At 38.7% G+C, this 21,028-nt stretch overlaps 1 protein-coding gene across 1 annotated transcript; it reads left to right on the plus strand.

Annotated features, from left to right (window-relative positions):
* The first annotated feature begins 4,167 nt into the window (after nucleotides 1–4,167).
* Nucleotides 4,168–15,419, plus strand: vbp1 (von Hippel-Lindau binding protein 1). The gene is made up of 6 exons (XM_031304438.2): nucleotides 4,168–4,420; nucleotides 9,491–9,615; nucleotides 10,727–10,793; nucleotides 12,347–12,445; nucleotides 12,704–12,842; nucleotides 13,791–15,419. Exons 1-6 carry the CDS (start codon nucleotides 4,340–4,342, stop codon nucleotides 13,865–13,867), a joined length of 588 nt encoding a protein of 195 aa, XP_031160298.1. The 5' UTR covers nucleotides 4,168–4,339; the 3' UTR covers nucleotides 13,868–15,419.
* Nucleotides 15,420–21,028: the final 5,609 nt, after the last annotated feature.

The following is a 21,028-nucleotide window of genomic DNA, read 5'->3' on the forward strand; positions in this document are numbered from 1 at the left end:
TTGAGGATAATTTGACTTTGACTGTGATAGTTGCAAGAAAGATTTTGACTTACAGAACTAATTCAGTATTTAAAAGTAAAGTTTCTATAGTACATACACTAGCATTTCTTAAAGATTGTAATCCCCCACATCCTCAATACAAGGAATATTTTACCTTTCAGCCATTATAAGAGAATTTTTACAGTTGCATGAACAAAAATGCATTCAGAGAAACAAAGACTGGACTGCTAAAGTATATCAGCCGATCCATTATGGTTCAGCAACCAACCCTGATCTGTTAAAGTATAAAAGCTACTACGGGTCAGGGTTCGGTAATGAGTGAATCACGCAGTCCTGCACACACCAGGCCAACATTACACACTCACAGACAAAATCTTAAAGCCTCTGCCCTTTTGTGAAGCACAACCAAACACAATCAGAACGCTGAAACACCAGCAACTGCTTAAATAAATCAAAACTTCTGAAGTATTTCACATTAGAAAGTAGGTTCAATAGTCCTGATAATAATATATTTAATTGTAATATGTTTTACAGGGTTATTTGTATTATTATGTATTGTTCATAAGGCCCAGTATGAATGTATTTTGTAGGAGACAGAAATTGCTCTCAAATAAAACCAAAATATGGAATTATTACAAAAAAGGAATTGCTAGTGTGTTAATATATTTTTTTATTTATTTAAGGACACCTTTTGGCCCCAACCCCACCTCATGCCACCATGTACTCCCTAATGCCAAAAAGGAATCATCAAACTTGTGCAAAATTATACCTGACATGTTTATGGTTGTGTTGTGCTATGGACTCTACAGGCTTAGCATAGCATTGTATTTGCATTGCAGACTTTTAACTGAATTTTACATTAACATTAGGCTGGTGCTAATTAATGATGGTAAAAAAAATGTTCCAAGAATAATGCCTTGACTAGCATGTTTCAATCAGTGGTTCTATGGTGATTTGTTTTTTGAATAAAGAAACTTGTTTCAATCTTGGCCCAGATACCTTTTCTGTTTTGCAAAACCTTTACATCAGCCCCGACAGAGCGTCCCTGTTTCCATGTGCTTTGCATTTTTAGAGAACATATTCCAAACCAAGCACGGAGGATAAAGAAGGAAGCATTCAGCCCGAAACTATTAAACGGTGCACCACTCTACTGTGTCTGTGCAGCTCACGTTTGCTTAAAGCTGCATTCATGGTTGTTGTTTTTTTACCACTTGGGGTGCGCAGCAGTATAAGCAAGACCTTTGACATATCATTTTTTAAAGTTTAATGGCTAATGTCTTAGCCAACTGTTGCCTATTTACACATCCAGCAGATATGGAGCAATATTAGCATTCATTGAGAGTCACATTTCTGGCCACTTGCTAGATGTAGTTTTACATGACATGTCAATGTCCAGTAAGTAGATAGATAGGAAGATTTACTTAGAAAGAAAGCAGACAGGTCTCCTGTTTTGAATATATAAGTTGTGTTGCTTTAAAAGGTACAAGAAACAAGAGAAGACTACTTCCAGGTTCTCTTGTTTGAGATCGTCTGCCTTCTCCATCACAGGTACGTTTTATCATATATATATATATGATGATCATATTAATGATGGGTTCAATTGCTTTTTTTTCCTAAATTGGTCTTCAGAATCAGAATACTTTATTGATCCCCTCAGGGAAATTGTTCAGTTGCAGTTGCTCACAGTCAAATTCAAGGTAAAAGTAAGAGTAAGAAATGAGTCAATAAGTGTATAAAGTAACATCAAGTAACATAGCTATAGTGCAAGAAATAAAAATGTTAAGTAGAAGTAAAGTGAGGTTAGGTTAAAAAGTAAGATTGGGTTAAAAGATTATGTTGCTAAAACAATGGCTTGTACAAATGCTATTGTAGTGCAGTGTGACCATAAATAAAGTACAGTGTAAAAATATATTAGCAGTGCACATGTAAATGTGTAAAATGTGAATAATTAACTTGTGCCTCCTGTTTGCAGGTTACTAATTAGAGTAACTCAGCTCACCTGCGTCTGGTGTGCTGCAGTATTCTCCCTGCATTTTGATATATGTTAAGCTATAATTTTAGCGTTTTTAACGGAAAAACACGTTTGCTTTCTACTTTTAGTGTTTTGTTAACTCTATATTGTTGTGCTATATTAATAAACTCTCATTTTTAACCTGTCATTCTCTTTTTCTGATTATTGTGTCCTTATTGGCTCGTATATATGATAGTGTACTTACATTTTAATTTGCTTTCTTTGTAATGGCTTTTTACAATTTTTTTTACAATTACAATTAATGTTGATTCAGTTTAATATTCACTATCTCTAAATTATTGAGGAGACAGACAAACTATTTTTCTTTGCACCACGTTCAGTAATTTAATTAGATTAAAATCGCATGTGAGATTTTTTCATCACTTTACTGTATAGGTCTAAAACAATGTCTATTTTCTTTAATTGTTAATTTGACAATTTACTAGTGATCTTAGCTAAGTTGGCATCCTTATATTTGTATCTTCCGTAATCCAAATTCTCCACAATTAAGAGGTTTTCTTATCAGTTATAGCACATTTATCAAAGTTAACTTTTTACACACACAATTCTTCTTCTTTGTGTTGTACAAAATAAGACAGTATACATATGTTATGGTATATGGTGATGGGAAATTGAATTACAATGTGAATGTTTTCATCATGCAGTATTGATTATTCCAACACCATGTGATATCTTGGTATAAGAGCATGGGGTGTCCAAAATAAAAGGTTTGATCCATATGGACCAATAGATGTTGACATGAAACAGTCAATGAAACAGTCAGTGAAACAGTTAAGACACATAGGACTACTGTTTAAATATTCAGGTTGAACACAGTATTGTGACAGCTACAGATGCATCATTGATCTCAGGTTTTTGGAATCATCCTTCTGGGGTCATCCATTCTCACGTTTAATTGACCAGAAACCCAATGAAGGAGGTATGGTGGCCACCTGCCCAAATGTGAGTTTTTGCTTTCATGCGCACATACACCTGGTCACCTTTCTTCAGGTGCAGGATTGCTGCATTTCCTCCGTTATCAGCTGAGTCAGAGCTTTTGTGATCAGTTGTGCTGGCAATGACATCATAGTTACAATACAGTGACAACCCTGACTCCTGTAGTCCTCCAGTAGAAAAGAAGAAGGTAAAATAATAAACACCTTCAACAGGTGCAACGAAGATACCTGTGGAAACAACGGGGGTATTCATCAAATTTAAAGGTTTCTGAAAAGCTTTGCAAAACCTAATGTGAAAATATTACATATACTACACAACATATGTGGAGTTTTCACATCATTGTTTCTGTCATTTTATGGTAATGTCCTTTTTTTTTTTTCTTTTTTTTTTTAAATCTGCATGTATTCATTATTTTTATTTGGATTTTTGGTAACAGAATAACACTTGGTCTGGAATTGCACTGTTTAGTAGTTAGATTACTGGTATGATTTATGATAAGCAGCTATCATACATTCATTAAGCTATAAAAATGTCTCAACAACAATCAACATAGTTCATTATGATCTGCATGCACTACCTGTAGATGGATCATAGGCAAGACCGATGTTTGTAAGCACTTAATTGTAAATCAGAGTTTTTTCTGTATTGAAGGGTCCATGGGCCCCACCGTATTCTGCCATGAATGCCACCTGGGTTTTCTCTGTATAAAACGAAACAAAACATTCTCATCACATATTTTTGTCAAAGCCTTTCAATTCTATTCATCTCCTGGATTGAATCAAAAAGCATGCATTGCTGTAAGAACAGCTTAGACTGGTCGGGTCTGGCTGCTTCGCTGGGGTTTTGTTATTTAAAAGAGAGCTGTTAACATCCATAGGTGTAATATACGTGGGGATGTGTGGTTAAAAACCCCCCTAATAATCAAAACTCATATCAGAAACATTGGATATAATAGGAAAACACTGACAGGGAACATTTACTGCACTATGAATATACTTTATATAGCCTATACTAAATACATTTAGCTGATACATAGGCCTACTGTACATTTGCTAATGTGAAGTTTAGAAATCAAGACTTTTACTGTGGAGTATTTCCACAGAGTTGAGTCAATAGGCTACTTTTATGAGGGGAAGTTCAGTAAAGGGTCTTCTTCCACCACTTGCAACTGTAGTAGGCTACTGGCCAGCCCACTGTATATCTATGGGTAACTTAGTAGCACTAGCAGCAAATGCAGCCTGTGGCCACTACCATAGACTGTACTACAGGCAGCCGAGCGTCCACGCTGCTCCTTATACGGTGGACGCACAGACTTGTACGTAAGCAGAGACGGTTTTGACGTAAGGAAGGAAGGAGTAGCCTCTCTCCAAGATGGCAGCGACCATAGACAACAGCAATGCCGTTCAGGCGACAAAGAGAAAGCACCTCGGAATCCCCGAAGCCGTGTTTGTGGTGCGTAAAGGCTGACATTCCTCACTTTTACTACATGTCTTCAATGGTGTTAGGCCGTTGAAAACACACTTTTATACGTGTAGCCGATGTGTGGGCGCGTCTGTCATGCTGGCTACGAGCTAGCTAGTGAGCCGGAGAGCTAGCTAGCTAATCCTGCTGTGTGTGCAGGCTGGGCGGCTCCTCACCTCCATCTATGGACATCAGTGTCTGTGTGTGAGCTGCTTCTTTATTTTCACTGTACCTCGTTTCCTCTTTAGGCTTTACATTATTTAAGTTAGCCTGGTAACCTGCTTTGCTAATAAAGCTCTTGCTAAAAATAGCGATAGCTGCCTCCAACCTTTCTCATTCATTGTAAGGTAATATTAATACTGCTTTATTAAGATCCTTTACTGCTGTAGCTAAAAGTACTGACACACAGTAAAAAAAAATACCCCACTACAAGTAAAAGTCCTGCAGTGAAAACCGTACATCAGGGGACTACCGTAAGTGGGAGGAAAACATCCAAAATACACATTTAGGTGTTTATTTTACTCTATTTTTTCTATAATTTTCTTCATCTAGCTATGTAATCAACTGGGGACGTTTCATGGTGACATGTTAGCTAAAATGTTGTACCCTATTCACCTGTAGTGTCTCTATTATTGCCAGTGTTAGGCAAGTTACTGGAAATTAGTAAGTTACAGTTACTAGTTACTTCTTTTAAAAGTAATTGAATTACTTTACCAATTACTGTATATCAAAAGTAATTAGTTACTAGGGAAAGTAGCTTTTAAGTTACTTTTATGTCTGCTTTTTAAATGTAAATATGAACAGTACTGAACAGTCAGACACAATAAACATAATCTTTAGATTTTAGACATTGTAATCAACAGGGCAACAGGCCTTCAAATCAAGCAGTAGTACAGAAGTCCCTTTTAATATTTGAAACGAAAGAACAACGGTCTCAGTCGTTTTTTTTGTTATCACATTAGGCCCAATTAAATCAAAGTGATTGGCCTACAGTATACCTAGCAATCAATGTATTCAGCTCTGCCTGGCTTATCGGCTGCACTGCAGTCTGTGTAAAATCTAGCTTTGGTTGTTTCCATGGAGTGGCGCCTTCAGCATCCGTAGAGCTGGGGTCTTTCGCTACTAGCTTTGTCAAAGCATGTTGCTTCAGCAGGTGCTTCATAAGATTTGAATTGCTACTCTTAGATGTGGGTAGGTTCTTTACACCTGCACGTAATTGACAACTCACTACTAAATTTTTGTCTTTAATTTCGACGAGCGAAAAGTAATGTCTGTCATATACGGTAGTTAGAATGTGCCACAAAAACGTTGTAGCTATCTATGATGGTTTGGTTGCTAACGTTAGCTCAAAATGCCATTTAAGTGACAGCCATTGTTGTGTTTGATTAACTTTTAGCTAGCAGTCATTTCAAAAACGTTTTAGCTATCTATGATTGTTTGATTGCTAACGTTAGCTCATAGACTGTGCGTTAGCTCAAAAAGCCGTTAGCATCTTGTAGGCTACTTGTCGCAAAGTGACGCATGCGCGACTCACATCTGCACTCGACTCACATCGGCCAGTGACACGCGGCCGAGCGACGTGCGTCGCCGTGACGTGTTTACATTTTGAAATGCGTGAAAAAGCCTCGGAATCTGAATTGAAAACAAGGTTTACAAGCAAACACATTAACATAAAAATAATGCCCATAACAGGTTCGAAATTCGAATATTAAGGGCTGCCTAATATTCGTTCGAATATCAATATTTTTTTTACATTCGAATATCGAAGTTCGGAGTCAAAGCCCTACTACACACTACAGTGTGTAGTGCGTGTGTACTGCACTACAGAGATGTATTAATTATATATTAAAATTTGATATTTAAAATTTGATAATTTTGGCAAACCTACCACTTTAAACCTTACACATTTTCTGCGGGAAACCCTGCTTAGTAAACAGCAATAGTAAATATTTATTATTGCTGTGTACTAAAAAAAAGGACACCTGTCGTTTGTATATATACAATATACAATATTAAGTGGCCATGCTGGGGGGAGGAGCTGGTTTGTCTCCGGCAGCAGCTAAGTTTCCAAAGATTAGTAGCAAACTAATAAACAGTCAGACTACAAACCGACAGCTCTTGTTTTAGCTTGTTTGTAAAACATGGCTATTTGCAGAGTAGCATGCTGTAGGCTAGTTGTGTAAAACAGCGCGGTGGACGAGAGCAGCAGACGTTAGTTAGCTACCTCGTGTCGGGTTCGCTCCGTGGAATGGATGAGTAGACTGGATGTTTTCTACAAAAATGATGTAGTAGCATGTTTGCAGCTTAAAATGATCCCAAACTTTCTGTCGTTTTCTCTAGCCTGTCTCTTCTCTTAAACCCTCGCTATTTTCGTCTTCGTTCATTTGTAATCTGGGCCGTCAGTCTCGTGCATAGACAGTATATAAACGTCTTGTGTCCACAGAAGCGTCAACGTGTTGTGTGCGCTAGTAATTATCCTCCGTGCGGAAACACAGTGAGCCGTACAACCTTAATTACATTGATTTAACGAAGCTTCGAGGCAAAGAATTTTGCTTCGATAATTTTTTGTAATCGAATTATTCGAGTTATTCGAGGAATCGTTTCAACCCTAATCAGAAGCAGCTAAAGTAGGCCTATCTGTCTTCTTGTCTGCAAGCGTTCATTTTTCACAAAAGAGAGTAACGCGAGTAACAAACTCATTTAAATATCAGTAATTGTAATTGCGTTACTTGATGAAAAAAAATATTTAGTTACATGCTCGTTACCGCTAAAAGTAGTGGAATTACAGTAATGTGTTACTTTGTAGTAGAGCCCTGCGCAGGACTGTTTTCTTCATCCCGCTCCCGGCGAATTTCTGACCATTACCGCCCGCACCCGCAACATGTGTGTTACACTTCCGCCCGCTCCCGCAATGTGTACGTCCACTCCCGCCCGCACCCGCAAAACTCTGAGAATTTATGCCTGCACAATAATAGAGATGCATTGACGTTATGTCTTCTCCCGTCCCGCATGAGAAAACGCGTCATTTTATAGGTTAATAGGGAGAAGATGAAGGCAAAGAAGGCAGGTGCTTGCTGCTGTTAGACGGAGAGGAAGGAGCAGAAGGATAGGGAGAGAGGGGGAGGAAGGGGCCGAGGATGAGGGAGAGAGGGGGAGGAAGGAGCCGAGGATGAGGGAGCGAGCGGACGGTGGACGGAGCTCCCCCGTCCTGGGAGGCTCAGACACGCTGGTGTCTACTCATAGATGGCCTATACAGTATATACTCAGTCAGTATATATGTATATCTATGGTTTCTGCTTGCGTGGGGGGGTTCCAGGCTACATCCCGATCCCGCAGTGTTTTTTTTAGCCGCCTGCTTCCACCCGCAGCAAAGTTAAAACCGCCCGCTCCCGCGAGATTTGCGTTGGGTCCCGCGGGACCCAATCCCAATGCAGCCCTCTACTTTGTAGCGTGTTACTCCCGACACTGATTATTGCTGCATTAACATGTATGTTGCATTTTACTGCTGCAGATGTTTACGGTTGTACTAATTTGAACTCCTTTTATATACTGTTGGGTAGTTTAATCTACAGCAATGCATCATATTTTATAAGATTATCATATGTATGTAGCCTTGCTGTCCTGTAAAAGCTTTTCATGTCGTCAGAAAAACAGCCCTGTTTTAAGCTTTGTGGCGAGGCATTTTTTTCAGCTGATCTAAGAGGCTTGTTAAAGGTCTCATGGCATGGAAATGTCACTTTGAGTTTTTTTTTAACATTAATATGAGTTCCCCCAGCCTTCCTATGGTCCCCCATTGGCTAGAAATGGAGATAGGTGTAAACTGAGCCCTGGGTATCCTGCTCTTCCTTTGAGAAAATGAAAGCTCAGATGGGCCGATCTGGAATCTTCCCTATATGACGTCATAAGGAGCAATGTTACCTCCCCTTTCTCTGCTTTGCCCGCCCAGAGAATTTGGCCCACCCATGAGAGAGAGAGAGAGAGACACATCATTGCTTGAAAACAAAGGAAGCATGGCAGTTGGTCAAGGCCACACCCCCAACCTCCACTTTGCCCCCCCCCCCCTCTCCTCCTCAATAACATTTAAAGCTACAGACACAGAAATGGCACATCGTAAGGAAAGCTCATTGTGGGACTGGCTCTAGTGGCTGTAATTCTGCACCAAGGCTGAATTTCGGGAAAGAGACTTCAGATACAGTATTAGGGGACCACTAAGGCCTATATAAAAGAGACTTCAGATACAGTATTAGGGGACCACTAAGGTCTATATAAAAGAGACTTTAGATACAGTATTAGGGGACCACTAAGGTCTATATAAAAGAGACTTCAGATACAGTATTAGGGGACCACTAAGGTCTATATAAAAGAGACTTCAGATACAGTATTAGGGGACCACTAAGGTCTATATAAAAGAGACTTCAGATACAGTATTAGGGGACCACTAAGGTCTATATAAAAGAGACTTTAGATACAGTATTAGGGGACCACTAAGGCATATATAAAAGCATCCAAAAAGCAGCATGTCATAGGACCTTTTTTAAAGACTTTATTTAGCTTAAGAAGTAGGAGAATTTTCATAACACAAAGGAACACTTCATCCTTCAATTTATCAGGAACATTTACATTCAAAATAACTACGCTCATTAGTTATTTTCTTAAGTAGTCCTACGTTTTTGACGATTGTAGAGTCAGGACAATACATTGGCTGGGTCCATATTATTTGCAGATATTCGCATATAAAAAAAAAGACATTATTTTGTATTGGAAATTTATCGGCTGATGAATCGCTAGAGATTGCAGTAAGGGAAATGTCAAGATATGTTTGAGGTCATTTTAAAACTAGTGTTGCCATATAGCTTGTCAAACAGACAGCACAGATAACTTTACTTTTCCTGCTCCTGGACATTTGTCATAATTCTTTAAAAGCAAATGAAATCACTCCTAATAAAAGAGTGTTATGTTAGATGTTTGTTGAATTATTGTTATTGAATTGGCTCCAATATCATTCCAGCTAGAATGTCTTGGCTTGACTGCATGCTCTTTCTCCTCTGCTGAATTTTACAGGAGGATGTCGACTCTTTTATGAAGCAGCCGGGGAATGAGACGGCAGATTCAGCACTGAGGAAGCTGGACGAACAGTACCAGAAATATAAATACATGGAGCTCAACCTGTCTCAGAAGAAGCTCAGGTAACACAAAAGACAAAAAGACACGTATAGGGCTGCCACCTCTTAGTCGATTAGTCGACTAATCGGTCGTTTTGGTCTTAGTCGACTAAGATTTCTTTAGTTGATGAGTCATTTTTTATGCTTATTCATGCTTAATTACTCATTTCCAAGAAACTTATGAGCACATTTCTGGTAAGCACAAGATTTAAAGTGGTGCTTTTGCAGGATTAATTGTGGAGAAACTCAGTTTTACAGATGGTTCATTAACTACATTTATATTGTGCTTTTCTAGTCTTAATCACCTCTCAAAGAGCACAGCTCTGTCGATTACATCAACTAATCGATTAATCGACAAAATCATATAAGTGTTAGTTGACTAAGAATTTCTTTAGTCGAGGACAGCCCTAGACACGTAGTCTACTCGCATATAATAAATTGACACTGGAGTTTGTCTTTGTGAAACTAGACAGTTTGCTTTCCCATTTTTTCATTTGCTGCCAGGACTGCTCAATAACCTGTAATGTGTAATGAGAAGATAGAAGACTGACTAGTACTTAATATGAATGTAAGCAGATGTTTTTGCTTATCAGTGAAAGGGGAATAGCCTTCATGCTGTCAAAAGAAAAGACTCACTGGGTTTTCACATAATATTCCGGAAATGCAACAAAGACATTTGTTCTTTATGATCTAGAAATACCTACACCTGGATTGTGAAGTAATAGGGATTGTTGGTGTTTTAATTGTATCATAATGAGTATAAAAGATTGACTAGGCTTGAATAGAAAATGTCTGTTTTGTCTAAATATATTGTTTTTACAAAAGACTGGTGATGTTTCCCCTCCCCCCAATGCAATATGCTTACTGTATGTACTTAAAACTCTATGAATAAGTATTTAACATCACTGAATTTGTGCATTGTTCTCTCGTGAAGAAAATGTATCATTATTTGTTATAATTCTACTTATTTATCATGTTTATCTCTTATGCCACTTTTGAATTTTAGACAATTCCTTGGTATACACACTCCTGTAATAACATCCACATTTGCATTTGGCTGTGTAACATGAATGTAATAACTTAATGAATGCCGTCCTTACTTGAACTAAAACATTTTACTTCTCTTGTTATGTAGGTTGAAAAGCCAGATCCCACAAATCACACAGACGCTAGAAATCCTGCGACACATGCAGAAGAAGAAGGTGCGTATCGTCGTCTTTGTGAACTAATGTGGAAATGCTCTTTTACACCTCTTCTTAAAACTAATTTTTATTTTATGGCTTTATTTAAATTGTTGACACCAATGCATGCAGCTTATTGGGTCATTAAATCTACCTTACACAGCATTTAATGAGAGTTTGAGATTTGGACAATAGGGCAAAAACTTCAATCACAATATTTTTTTATATCAATGCATATTGATAAATGTCACACTATAGATTAAGTCAATATTTCTGATGATGTTAAAGATTTACTTAAGCTTGAAAATCCTTAGTAGTTGGTTCTAAATGTTTGAAATAAAAATATGTATAGGCTGCAAACAATGAACAAGTTAATTATACAAAAATAAACAAATCTAAGATCTTATCGTATAAATCCTTAAAACCCAAAAGACAACAATTCTTTATGTTCAAGGGTCTTTATTAGCCGACACGTCCATCTATCTGAGCAGTGTGTTAGAAAATATAAAACGTCTTAAGATCAAACTTAGTTAAAGAAACATAGGTGAGTGTGATGGAAAAATGAATGATGGACGCCTGCTGACCAGAGGCCTGTACTACGAATCAAGATCAACATTCCCTGGATTTATTTCAGTTACCCAGCTTCACCTAACCTAACAACCGTGGTAAACTGTGTCACGATGGTGGTTAACAACTAGTTCAATCAACCCAGGGTTTCCCAATCCAGCGGAGTGCGCGGTCACATAAAAGAGGCAGTGTTTGCGCAGCACGACCAATCACAAACATCTACCAGAGCCACATATTTTACATAGGAAGAGCAAACTATAATTCTACATAAATATGAAGAACACAGACACGGTTTTGCCATAGACAGTAAAACACAATACAGTCGTTGCTTCCTAAAACAGGAAGGAAAACCGGCAAAAAAATAGCCGACGCTGTAGATGCATAAATCACAAAGCTTATTAATATCACTTCCCCATCAGTCAGGACCAAGATCTGACCATAATTACACTTGTCCTTTCCATAAACTGCCGTTGCTTTAGCCTTTTATTTCAGTTGCAACCCTGGCAGTGGTAAGCGATCATGAGAGCAAATAAAATATATAAAAACATCATTCAAACCGATGTGCGCATTGGCAACACACGGCTCAACAAGCCGACAAATAGCCTATATGTAATTCCCTCCACTGAAAATCTATATCTTTCATAAAAATACCAATCAGGGAATGTTAACGGGGTTGTCGGTCTCTAAATGAGTTACCTTTTCTGAGCGCACCTCTCTCTCCACGCACCGAGCTCCACCTGATCTAAGAACGGTGAAACCATTATCAATAGAGTATTGATTGGTCAGTAGGCAGTGCTTTTACACCAGTTGATCTCTAATCTCCAACATAACCTGCTCCCGACCAGGTTAGGTGTTCAGCATAAGTTACCACGGCGATTGAACCCGGTAACAACTGATCCACCGTCGTGATACACAAAACCCTGGGTTGAACCTAAAGTTACCTCGTCAACGCCAAATCTTGCTTCGTAGTACAGGCCTCTGTTTACCTTAACATTTTGTTTCCCCAGGAGACCACAGTGCCCATGGAGACGCACTTCCTGCTGGCTGACAATGTTTACTGCAAGGCCTCAGTGCCACCCACCGACAAAGTCTGCCTATGGTTAGGGGTAAGTAGAGCTCCAATTTAAAGTCAGTTTTATTTCACTGGTATGTAGGCATCGCAAAACCATGTCTGAGAGCAGTTTTCCAGAGACAACAAAATGTTTATAAGTGCAAGACAAGCATGATATATTTGGGCAGAAGTTATAAAGTTCTACTTCACTTCAGAAAGCGAAAAGGTAAAGGTTAGGGGCTAAGTCGGTGAAGGCTATAACTTGAGTCCTCTCTGCATCTCATCCCCCCCCACCCCAAAAAAAAAAAAAAAGGCTAACGTCATGTTAGAGTACGACATTGATGAGGCCCAGGCTCTCCTAGAGAAGAACCTATCCACGGCATCTCGTAACCTAGAGACACTCGAGGATGATCTGGATTTCCTGCGAGACCAGTTCACTACCACCGAAGTCAGTATCCTTCCACTATGTGGTCCACTCAGGTTGGGCATTGCGCTCAGTCAAAGTTCTGTGGAGCTGTCGTTGCAGTTTTGTGTAGCACAAGCTCATGATTTATTCATTGTTCATTGATGGTGCTGAATCACTCTGAAGCCATTGTGTTGAAAATGAGGACATCTGCTGGCCAAACCCACGGTATTGCATCTGCATGGATGGATTAAATCTGAGACGGTTAAGAGGTCTTACTACTTTCATTATTATTAATTAGTTCCAAAAAAATAATTAGCAAGTACATCTCGCATTCAAAACGAGCACAACACCTCTCTGATATGTAGGGCTGGGTATCATTCAAAGATTTTCAATACCGTGACTTCAAGACCGTTTCCTAAACGATACATTTTTCAATACTAATTTTATGAAATCCATTTTTAACAAAAAGAAATAACATTACACATTATGGCACAAATCTTTTTATTTTTTTAGCTCCTACTTCGTGAGCCCCGTCTCTGTGCAGTAATGTTGAGTTTTGCCTGCGCGTCTCTACTATGTGTGATGTTATGACAGCCAATCACCAGCATTATTAGATTTGGTAGAAGCACGCTGCATTCATATTGGCTCACTGACACCGATAAGATTTACTCCTTAGGTATTGAAATGACGAGGCATTTTTTGATATTCGATACTAAGGAGGAAATTCAGTCGCTGCCTGAAAAATATTGAATTCGGTACCCAGCCCTGCTGATATGAGAGGCCTCCTTTGGGGGGAGGGAGGGGGGGTGGTCGTGTAATTTTTAGTGTGGTGAAGCGGGGCATGGAAACATCACAGGTTTGTTCTCTTGTCATACCTACCTACCTACTACATGTGCACACCTCCAGCACACTGTAAAATAAACATCTGTTTTTAATATGACAGATCCTGCGGTCGCACTGCTGCTGTTGTTCCTTAACTCACTGCTCCCCTCAGACATGGCACGAGTCTACAACTGGGACGTGAAGAGAAGGAGCAAAGAAAACCTCCTGAAATCAGCAGACAAGTCTTAATATCGACAGGACGGCGTCCATGTCCCCCTTCTGCTAAATATCTTCTCCTTTAGTCAATAAAAAAAACAAACCCCGTCCCCCCACCCCCAATTCATGTGTATGTTCACCCCAGGGCTCGGCAGATAAGAGGGCATGCTTGAAATATTTTTTAAAAGTTGTAGTGTGCTTGATTTAAGTCATTGTGATTATTATATCAAGCACACTTTATAACTTTATTTTGAATATGCCCTCTATTAAGTCAGGCTCAAATCTCTACCACTACTGTTTTCTGTTGATTTGTTACTTTTAAAGTATTTTTTCAAGTAAAAAACTTAACAAAAAAAACAAAGGCAACCAGGCACTTTTTGTATTCTTTTTAACGATTTAAGTATGTTCCTGTTAGCTTTGGCAGGTTTATGCAGAATGAGGGTTCCTCGCATCATCTTTTCTTTCCCTGCATTTTTCCCTCCTTACTGACCTGCACTTCCTAAACCTGCAACAGCGTTCACATATGGGACTTTTTTTACTTGAGTTGTTAGTTCTTGAAACACGTCCAGTTGCCATTATACTCTGTAGAATCAGACTTGTAGGATCACAAAGATCACAATAGAAGAAGAATACAGAATACAACTTTTTCTGTCTTGTGGCTCCAGTTTTTACTTCAGAGGAATCAACTCCACACCTGCTGCTGCTGCTGCTGCTCCTCTGTCCCTCGACTTTTCCACATCAAACCATCTCTTCCTCGTCCTCGTCCTCCTCTTAGCCGCTGTTCTGTCTATATTTATTTGTCTCTCACTGTATTCATTAAACAATGAATGAAGTAAAAGAAGAACATTTGGGCAAAGAGACGAGACCTTGACCTGCTCTGTGTGTTTATTCTTCTGAGGAGAAGACCTAACAGGTTAGAAACAGTGTTGGAAGTCAAGTACCTGCTGTTAGGAATAAATAGTACATAAGTGCAACATTTATTTACAGTAACTGCAGTTGAAGGTGGACAGCATGGAGGGCCACAAGTGTCATGCAAATAAGTATCAAGCATCAATTGGAAATAAAAACAGGAATTAATATAAGGTTTTACAAATGAATGAATGAGTTACGCCATAAATTGAATAAATTCCTAAAATTATTTTTTAATTTGTTTTATTTGACCTATAATTGGATGGATTTACAATCATTTGTATAAACTTGTATTCATTTCTTGTATATACATTTTTGACATCAATTCATGATTTATAATTATTTGTTCACTTGTTTTTTTTCCTTTAATATAGTTAAAAGATTGTCTTACTCTCGGTTCATCCCTCCTGTTCTTCCTCCTGGAGCTTTGTCTGCAACGTGTCCCTCTCCACCTGAAAAGCCCCAATTTCCCTTCATCCATCTTGTCCTCTTCCAGCTTTAAACTTTGGATAAGAAACCTAAATGAGCATGCTGTTAGAGGAAACATTGTAAGGCAATTTAGCTGAAAGTATTTGTGCAGAAAGCTTCTAGTGTCCTCGGTGCTCCCACCCAGTGGTAATGTGTGAAACTACAGTACAACAAACAAGATTAAAAAAGCCTTTTGGCATGGTGTGTATACCTGGGACACCTGTGTCTGCTCCTTCAGGCTGAGTTTCCTGCTTTTCCCGGTTAAAAATGCAGACGTGCTGAGTTTGTAGAGGCTGTGGAATCTCTGATGTCGAGGGAATTCGAAATGTTTTAAGAACCACCTCGTAATGTTTTAAGAACCACCTACAAGGTGCTTTGACATCTTGAGCAACAAGATGCATAATTCTAAACTTTCCCCAGTGGCTCAACTCCAAACAACAATACACAGATTCAGAACCTGGTGCAGAACCTTTTTGGTACTGATGTTTGTTGCCTTCAGGTGCTGTCTGAAATATTACACTTAACGTTAATATAGGCTACACAAAGTATGTTAGATAGGCCTGTATCTGTTTTCCTTCAGGTTAAATGTTTGTCAAGTTTTTTTTAATACATTAAAAGAAATCTGTTGAATTATAATGACCAGGGAACTCTCTTCCATTGAAAGAAACCGTTCAAAGCCTTTGAGTGGGTTTTTAGATATTGTGAAATTAACACAATGAAATGCTTTATTTGGATTGGGGCACAGTACTATAATTATATATTGATCATTTATATTTATTTAAAATATTTTTATTAACAGAAAATCAGAATCACAAACTAACAGAAAGCAAAAGGTGGAACATAAAAACAATGTCGCACGCTTTTTTTTTTTTTTTTTTTTTTTAACAAATGTCAATTTAATCTTGAACAACACTTTTAATTCTTAACACAAGTTGTTAAACTGCTTAAAATTGCATAGTGTCCACAAAGGCTGCCACTATCTTAAATAATATATCTTAGAATAGATTTCCCCCCAAGTTCTATTGTATTTTTTTACATACCCATATCAATCTATACATAATCTATACATGTTTTGGGGAGGAGACCAGGGCAGAGTCTTTTTACTTTTTTGTCCGTCTTAACATTTTATTTCCACCTTCCCTTTTGAATTATATCTATTTCGTTTTACTTTTGGGCCCTGGTAAGATGTATATAACCCCTATAAACATTTACAAGTGTGTGTCTAGGTCAGCTCAATATCTGCTGTATAACTCTAATTTAAAAGACAAGGCAAGCACTTGCCCCATGGGCAAGCACTTGGTGCGACGACGGCGAGGAACAATTTCCTTTCAACTGATAGAAACCTCCAACAGAGCCTGGCTCTAGGCGACCGGCCATCTGCCTTGACCGGTCGGGGTGAGAGAGAAAGACCACCTGGAGCTGCTGGTGTGCTGCTTTATGCGATGAGTGTGATTAAAAAGATGGCAGCAAGGAAACCTGCAGATATAAATAGCCAGGACCTGAAGCAGATCTTTCCACAAACTGCGGGAGGAAGCCTTCATTGCAAGCCGAGCAACAACAGCTTAATGTGGGCCTGCAAAGACTGGACGATGGCTGCATCCACAACTAGATCCTGTAATATTATTGCAGACTCCAGGAGCCTCTTACCACAGAATTTCTTTGCACCCTTTCTCGGTGATCTTTAAATCCAGGCAGAAGCCTTCAGTGACAGCCAGTTCCTCCATCGTCTGGTAAACCAGTCTCTTTGTGTGGGAGACCCACTCCTCCTGGCTGTGCTTCTGGTTAAGCGTGACACTTGGTCAATCACGCTCACCGATAGCAGGGTGACAAACATCTGCAGATCATCCGCAAACATTTAGTTATACTATTCTGAGTTTTTCCCCCACCGCCCCTCCTCTCAAATACTTCACAGATACCAGGCTAAGGCGAAAAAAAGCAACCAACTTGTGCATAAAATAGCATTGACGATATGATTATTTTTCCAGCACATTTTATTTATTTTTTTGTACATTTCAATTTGCTGAGAGATAACTAGAGCAAAGGAAGAGAGGCTGTCCGATTTAACCCAGCAGGATTAAGGACAGTGATATACAGTATTGTCTGTACAGCTCAGAGGGTTATTAAGAAGTGAAACCTTATTTTTGTTGCACCACAGCAGCTCCTGTGAGAAGGGTTACCCTGTTGTCACCCAACAGATGCATGCTTTCGATGGCAGGGCTGACACATTAACATATCGCCAAACTTCGGTCAGCTGGTTTTCCCTCCGTCCCCTATAAACAATGTGTCTGTGTGCTAAGTCAAAGAAAAGGATAATTTAGAAAGTGAGGTGTAGCATGTGCAATTTGTTTGAAAAATTCAAACATAATTTATTGTGTTGCCACAAAATTAATCCGCTTTACCCGTTCCATTATCAGCTTATTAGAATGAAATTTATTTTGGCAGGTAGACAAGCTCATTAGCCACAGCCAGAAATTTCACCAAAATATGGAGATTCATTTCACATCCGCCATCCACTGGAAATGCATTTCCTTTAACAACGGGGACATTATTTGTGGAAAAAAGTTGCAAAAGAATGATGAGGCTTAAAGGAATTTGACAGATAAACATCTGGAGAAATATGCTTATTTGCCTTCTTGGCAAGTTGGATGAATAAATTGACACCACTCTCATATCTGTATGGTAAATATGAAGCTACAACCAGCAGTCTGTTAGATTATCTTAGCATAAAAACTTATTTTTTTTAAAGTCATGAGCAGTTACTTCCTGGAGTCTTAAATAGTGAGCTTTAGATCGTTAGACGCCAGGCTAACTGTTTTCATTCTTTATGCTAAGCTAAGCGAACTGGCTGCTAGCTTTCTTCATATTTATCGTAAACATTAGCCCTAGTTTATGCCTGTTATGTATACATATTAGCAATATATTCGAGTCACAGAGCTACGCATGTCTTTCTCTGAAAGATAATTACCTAAACAACCTATACAATGTGTTTTTCAAACATGGCCGGGTAATTATCTTTAACAGAAATTATGCTTAGCCTTGTGACTGAAATGTAATGATAATACATGAGAGGCACAAACTGGCGCTAATATATAATATGAAGCTACAGCTCGCACCTGGTTAAACCAAAATGTCTCATTTTAACATTCTGTTTTTTGTACGGATTTAACAAACGACATGCGAGTACAGATATAAGGGTTGTATGGATCTTTTGATCTGACTCTCTGCAGAAAAGCAAATAAGTGTGTTTTAATACTTCAAACGTACATTTGTAACACAATTACAACAGAACCCTATTTTCAGCTTGTGCGAGGGTGCAGTTTTGTTGATAGTGACGTCTTCACTGACAGTTGAAGTGAGTTCAGCAGTCCTATGTATTCTGTGTTTGAAAGCAATCATGAATGCTGCCAAGGATCCTGGCAGAGATCGGTGCACAGTGCCAGTAAATCGCCTTGCACCTTTCTCTGGAAACCATCCAAAAAATAGATTGCTTCGCTGTCAAACATGAAACTGCTTTCCATCATATGAGTGCCTCCCTTGAACGTACCCTTGCTTGATCCCTTCATGAGTCCTGAGGTGGCTTTTGTCAGGAACTCTGAATTTTCACATCTTTTGATTGCAGCCTCAGATCAATAAAAGACTGAAGCGGTTCGAGACAAACTTGACGGAGTTGACTGCCACGTTGGCCCAAAAAATGCTACCTTTAAGTTCAGTATTGTTATGTGACTTACTGAAAGGACACTAACTTGCTTTACTCACAGACTGCAGTGTCAGTTGAGGTGAAAATAATTAACAGCCACGTGCAGACCGTTGGCAGCTGATTGGGCTTCTGGGAAAGAAGAGGCCTCTCAAATGAAAGACGTTTTTAGGGTTTCATTGCTGGCTGCTTATTTCTCGCACTGATTGAATTGTGTTTTACTGGAATCCCTTGATGGTAGCTTCAGGATTAGACCTTACGTGGCTATTTTACTCTTAAAAAAGGATGTCAGTGACAGTTTTTTGGTTTTGCTGTATTCAGTCAATATGACACATTTCTGACAGTTTTCAACACCAAATATATGTTGCTTCTTCTTGCCAGAAAGCAATATAAATAAGATCTGGTAACATCCTTTTTTTAACAGTAAACCAAGAATAAACTGTCAACATTTAGCATGCCTGCCTCGAGCAGATGACATAAAAAAATCCGGCACGAGTTGATGTTAGCTTGAGCTGAGAGTACAAAAAACAGTTGGAAGCGAAGCGTTCGGAGCGGTCTGAAATCTGAGGTTTTTGCTCATAGGGATTACTTTTACATACGTTTACCGCATTATTTGAAGCTTTGGCCACGTTCAATATGAACATCTGACTTTGTAACAGTGCAGATATTACAGAAAATAAGGAAAAGCATAATAGGTCTCCTTTAACAAACACACATCAGGGTGTTAATCTTCTCATAAGCATAAGCATATTTTTGGGCACTTCAGATCTGCCTACTCCATGACGCTGACGTTTCGGTAGAAAGCACTGGTCATGATACAGCAAGCAGAGAAAGGGAAAAAAAAAAACAATTTTTAAAGTGGCTGTGGGATAAAACATAACCGTCAATGTCCAATTTAAAAAACACAAGGGCATTAGGGAGAATGTTTTTTTATTATTATTCCTGGAAGGATTTATTTAAGATAGATTTTTTTTTTCCTGCCTGGAAGCATTTCACTCATTTCAGTAAGGAATAATGCACTGTGTAAAGCTGAGGGAGTGGGCTATAATTTGAATAATTTCCAATGAAGTCTCAAAATATTTGCATCCCATTTGACAAAGCATTTGTATGAAGCGGGATGTGTTGCTTTAACTCATTTGCACATTTCTTATGTGACAACTCGGTGTAAAGATCTCACCTTTCCCCCTGCTGATACATTCATTTGAAAATAAGATGACACAAGCTGAACTCTTTGGAGGCGTGAACTGAAGGCATACAGTGTGAAAAAATGAAGCACTCACAGTTTCTTCACTGTAATTATGAACTGTAGGGGGAAAGGCATTGGATACATTTACACATTTAAAAAAAGAAATATAACAGAGATCACAGCAAGGATCGACAAGGGTATTAATTTAGGATTGTGTATCAGTTTAGGGGCCAAAAAGAGTTAAAAAAATAAAATGCTAATCAAATCATATGAAAAGAAAAAACATTTTTTAAATAAAGATTAAAAAAAAAAAAAAAAAAAAAAAAAAGGTGTATAAAAATACAGATCTACACCAAGCCATCCAGGTGCTTAAGGTAGGTAAGGTATATTTAATTGCTAACAATGCTAAAATTCTATGTTCCATGTGAGTGCCTAAATGACAATAATTTACTGTAGCAAATATAGCCAAATATGTAGGTTGATGTGGCTCACAAAACCTTAAACAGATGAATATATTTGGTCCTGCACTAATCTCATAAGAATATGTAGTTTTTATTGGAATCTACTGGTAGACTGCTGGTATAATCAATCAACCAGACAAATTGCCTGCCAACACACGATTTTTGATGTTCCTTGAAAACGCCTTTAAATACCATTTTTTATGTAACAGGATGATTCATTGTCTCTGATTTTCCTTGGCTTTAAAAATAAATGTCAGCAACTGGCCTGACATCTTGAGTGAAAATACTAATGTAACAGTAAAATAATTGCTTACTTAAAAGGTAAAATAACGGGTGCCTGGGTAGCTCACCTGGTAGAGCAGGCACCCATGTATAGAGGTCGACTCCTCAACGCAGCGGCCGCAGGTTCGACTCCGCCCCACGCCCCTTTGCTGCATCTCATTCCTCCTCTCTCTCCCCTTTCCAGCCTGGTCTCA

Source organism: Sander lucioperca, chromosome 17 (genome assembly GCF_008315115.2).
Source record: "Sander lucioperca isolate FBNREF2018 chromosome 17, SLUC_FBN_1.2, whole genome shotgun sequence".
Lineage (NCBI taxonomy): Eukaryota > Metazoa > Chordata > Actinopteri > Perciformes > Percidae > Sander > Sander lucioperca.

Bases quoted from the DNA above. Each gene is read 5' to 3' on its own strand.
- vbp1 (XM_031304438.2), top strand. From the start codon at position 4,340: ATGGCAGCGACCATAGACAACAGCAATGCCGTTCAGGCGACAAAGAGA. The intron at 9,616-10,726 runs GTAACACAAAAG...CTTGTTATGTAG, and splicing joins CTGTCTCAGAAGAAGCTCAG to GTTGAAAAGCCAGATCCCAC. The intron at 12,843-13,790 runs GTATCCTTCCAC...TGCTCCCCTCAG, and splicing joins GTTCACTACCACCGAAGTCA to ACATGGCACGAGTCTACAAC.